A 4,761-nucleotide genomic window follows, 5' to 3' on the forward strand; every position below is an offset into this window, starting at 1 on the left:
TTAAAAAAAGATAATGTTGCTAAAGGTACAAGGAAACATTAAATATTTACGTAACATTGTTAATCAAAAGTTAATATATTGTTTATAATCGCAAAAAAATATTTTTTTTAATAAAAAAATTAGATTTTTTCCACCGTGGCACCTCAGTACCATATAGGTTTTCTATGGTACGATACGGTATAAGTTAATTTTATATAACTTAAAATTTATAAAATTACATAAATATTTACCCTTATACTGCCCTTAGTTGTAATTATTGGATATTATCTATGCAATTACAAATAAATTAATATTAATATAAACAGCGTAGCTCTAATGCGACAATCATAGATTCGGTATTCTAACCTCAAAATTTATTATCGTCACGTTGTGCGCCAACAATTAAAAAATCTTGTTTTAACAGAAAATGGGAAGTAACAAGCCAATATTCAGGGATTTAAATGCGGATGATCCTGACCACGAAGCTACCATTGTAGAATCACTGTGCATGAATTGTCAGGAAAATGTAAGTCCATTATTTTGCCCTAAAACATGTTTTACAAAACTTAACAATTCTAGGGCACTACCAGGCTTCTACTAACTAAAATTCCGTTTTACAAGGAGGTCGTTTTAATGTCGTTTTCTTGCGAAAAATGTGGCTTTGAAAACAATGAAATTCAATCTGGTGCTCCAGTAGCTGACAAAGGTGTGAAAATCACGTTGAATGTGCAAAATCAAAATGATTTAAACAGACAGGTTGTAAAAAGTGATTATAGTAATGTAAAAATTGTCGAATTGGATTTTGAAATACCAGCAAAAAGTCAGAAAGGAGGTAAAATTTGAAGCATCTTAAAAAGATGTATTGTCAAACTTTTACTGTTTTAGAGATAACAACAATAGAAGGAATCATAGACAGAAGCATAGCAGGACTTGAACAAGATCAGGTTCTTAGACGAATACAGCATCCGGAGGTAGCACAGCAAATAGATGATTTTATACAAAAATTAAAAGATCTTAAAGGACAGCCATTCACTCTTGTAAGTTTTAAATATATAAAATAAAATAGAAATTACAAATTTAATTTTTATTGTAGATCATAGAGGACATTTCTGGTAACAGCTTTATTCAAAATCCAAATGCACCTCAAATTGATCCAATTTGTACCACACAATATTTTACTAGGACTAAAGAACAAAATCATGATTTGGGAATTTTTACTGAGGAGGAAGTTACTGGGGAAGAAGATAAATCTAAATCTACTGTACTTCATTTGACCAAAGAGGAATTTACATTGGAAAATTGGCAAGAGGAAGTACTGCAATTTCCAACTAATTGTTCTAGTTGTGGGTCACCATGTCACACAAATATGAAATTAACAAGTATCCTTTTACTAATATTTATTAAGCTGTGTGTATTGTAACAATATATTATTCAATTTTTAAATCTGTTAAGTATAACATTAGTAAATTTAGAGAAAGTGTGGTCATAAATAATTCTTTAACACAATCTAACAGACATACCACATTTTAAAGAAGTGGTAATAATGGCCACAACATGCGACTACTGTGGACATCGTACCAACGAAGTTAAAAGTGGAGGCGGGGTGGAACCTAAAGGTCTTGAAATCCAAGTGGACGTTCGCAACAAGGAAGATTTAACTAGAGATGTGCTCAAATCTGAAACTTGCTCCCTCCAAATACCTCAGTTGGAACTAGATGTGGGGCCACACGCGCTTGGAGGCCGATTTAGTACGGTGGAGGGCATCGTGACGGCAATGAGGGACCAGTTGTGCGACTCGGGACATTCACATTTATTCGGCGACTCCGCAGATGAAGCGTCGAAAAAGAAGTTTAAAGAATTTATGGAGAAGTTTGAGGACATTCTTAACTGTAGATTGCCTGTAACTATTGTGCTTAGAGATCCTGCTGGAAACAGTTTTGTACAGGTAAATTTATTTAAATATTAATCAGCTAAACTAGTATCTGTTTTTACTTTTTTATTATATCATTAAATAGACAATTATAAATTATTTTTTTAAACAACTCTATGTACAATTTATTGACTAACATTCGTATACAGAAGTAAATAGTAATAATATTGACCAATGTATTTAGAGAATATTTTTCAGTTTAAATTTTACATTTTGTAATACATATTTAGTAATTTATCAGTTTTGTCTACGTTTCAGAGTCTAAGAGATGATGGTGAATCAGACGAAGGTCTACGGATAAATCACTTCGAACGGAGTTTTGAAGAAAATGAGGAACTTGGTTTAAATGATATAAAAACAGATAATTATTAAACTATGATTTCTACAAATTATGTTAATAAAAGCGCAATATTCCATTTATCTGTGTTTTATTACTGACTTGCTATATTTACATTTATCTATTTATCTCAAACTAATCATATTATAACTAGAAATTAAAATCTTTATTTAATACAAGTTGATTAACAGTATCATCTTTATTTCAAATTATTCATGTTACATTTAAGAGATTCAAATTTTTATCTGACACATTTAATTTTCCAATTGGACCAGTCCTTTTAAATTATGAATTTTTATTAATGTTTAAGCTGAATAAAACATTTTAGTAATAAAATTAAAAGAGAACACATTATTGAATCTAAAAGAGATTGGTGAATATATGAAACTTAATTTACGTTTTTCCTTGAGGCGACATAAGTGAAATAACTCTCTCTACACTGAATCAATTAATAAGTTATTTTATATCATATGTCAACACTGCTAGCACATCCTAAAGTGTCACGCCTCTATAAAATGCCAGACATGCAAATATGCCCAGACGTGGAATAATATCTGATGGGATAATCTTAAATACGACCCTGTTCCACTTATACATCTCTCTATCGTGTCCACTTTCGCACTCTTTCTTCTTCCAATGATCATCAAAGCGATGTTGCCACAAGTAATTTTTTTCCGCCAACATAATATCCCGTTTCTAAATGCATACATACGAAATAATAAAATACATTATTTAGTTTTATAACAATATAACGATTACAGAATAGCTTTGTAAAGTTCGTTCGATTGGCCATAAAAAAGTCGTTATTTGAACGTTAACTACTAAGGGAATATCTGTGGTACCTACTTTAACGGTATAATGTATAGAATAGTACCAAATGGTAATCTGTGCTGTATACAACGGTATGGTGCTTTCGTATTTTTGTGTTTTTTATTAATATGCATATTATTTAGAAAAAATAAATTTTTGATTGAACTTGCAAGAAGGCCACGTTCATATCAATTATTTATTTTTATTTATAAGAGACGATATGACTGTAATTTCAGAAATCTTATTTGAAGAAAATTGAATTTGAATTCATTAGAATTAGTTAGAAAAACATAAATACAGACATAAGAATTGAAATGATGAGGTCAGAATTAAAAATTATGAACTGAAATTTGAAGTAGAAATTATTATAAAATGTGCGAAAAAATATTAATTGAAATGTATTTCGGAAAAAATATTTCTTAAATTGTTAAAATGTTTTGAAATAATGAAAAGCAGTCAAATTTACAGAGTTGATCGAAGAAAAGTATTACATTCAAATATATTTATGTTTTGTGTCACTATTTAACAATACTCTTAAGAGTAAGATTTATATTATTTTATTGAATAAATTCACTTTCAGTGAGAAGAATGAAACATTGCACTTCAGAGAAGAGGACAGGTGCTTTCAAAAAATGGTTTACAATGTTATTAACAAATATGAAACAACACATTCAGTTGAAAATACAATAAGAAAACAAATACACATCAGTAAACGAAATCCTTTCTAGTCTACTAGGCAAATAAGAAAATAATTAATTGTGTCATATAATATCAGAAGGTCTAGTAGAACAATCAGATGTTGAGTGAATTAATAAAGATGTATTTCAGTATAGAAATTATTGGTTCAAATGAGAATATTCGAACAAGACTAAAGTTTTTATTATTCTCCAGAATTTTGACGACGAGTATTTTGGAGTGATCAATCCAAGTCCATTAGAATAGGACTAGACAGAAAACAATACGTTTGTTGTCATTCAAATAAAAGTTTGAACTGTAAATACACTACAAAAATTTTAAAACACGATGGAGGTAACCAGTTACAAGGACTTTTATGAATGATAATATTCCGAAGCATGCTTTCAAAGTTGTTTAAAACTGGTTAAAAGATAACCACGTTGAAGTTCTCGACTAGCTAGCACAAAGTCTAGATTAAAATCCAACTGAAAACTTATGGAACGACATGAAATCTTGACCTGCATTTGGATTTGTATGAATTATGATTTTTAATTGAACTGGGTTGGGGATTTAATTTCAAATAGCCGTTGCCGCTCGCCGTTTAAAGGCAATTATAACGAACAAAGGGTATCTAACAAAATAAATCGTTTTTTTAAAGATATGTATAAATTATATCATAAAAATATATATTTTTAAAATGTGTGCCATTGTGGGTTTTAAGGGCGTCTGAATATTAAATTTACAATTAGACTTATTTTGCTTATAGTGATAAGGTCTACACTTTTTATTAGAAACTTTTATTGACTGTTCTTTCAGTCAAAGTCTTCAGATTTTGACTTAAAGAAATCAGATAATAAACGGAAAACTTTAAGCACGCTCCTTTAGTATTTCGAAAAAACTGGAGAGTTGGGGAACCAAACCGCAAGAACCAGCGGGAAACGTAGACGTGACAACCGTGGCGGATGCGTGCATGGCGGGCCACGTGACCGACTTCTGTTTAATCGGTCGCCGTTGACCGCTAGATGTCGCC

The 4,761-nt window shown here is 30.5% G+C and overlaps 2 protein-coding genes across 3 annotated transcripts in view; one reads left to right on the forward strand and one right to left on the reverse strand.

The window, feature by feature from the left end:
- LOC109598052 (alpha-(1,3)-fucosyltransferase C-like) overlaps positions 1 to 4,761 on the reverse strand; it is a 265,775-nt gene that overhangs the window by 140,225 nt on the left and 120,789 nt on the right. The gene's annotated exons all lie outside the window — the stretch shown is intronic.
- On the forward strand, positions 347 to 2,327 carry LOC109597456 (zinc finger protein ZPR1). The gene is made up of 6 exons (XM_020013145.2): positions 347 to 505; positions 559 to 811; positions 865 to 1,016; positions 1,073 to 1,358; positions 1,494 to 1,924; positions 2,168 to 2,327. The coding sequence occupies exons 1-6, from the start codon at positions 407 to 409 to the stop codon at positions 2,279 to 2,281; spliced, it is 1,335 nt and encodes a 444-aa protein (XP_019868704.1). The 5' UTR covers positions 347 to 406; the 3' UTR covers positions 2,282 to 2,327.

The sequence above is a fragment of the Aethina tumida genome, chromosome 1 (assembly GCF_024364675.1).
Source record: "Aethina tumida isolate Nest 87 chromosome 1, icAetTumi1.1, whole genome shotgun sequence".
Classification (NCBI taxonomy): Eukaryota; Metazoa; Arthropoda; class Insecta; order Coleoptera; family Nitidulidae; genus Aethina; species Aethina tumida.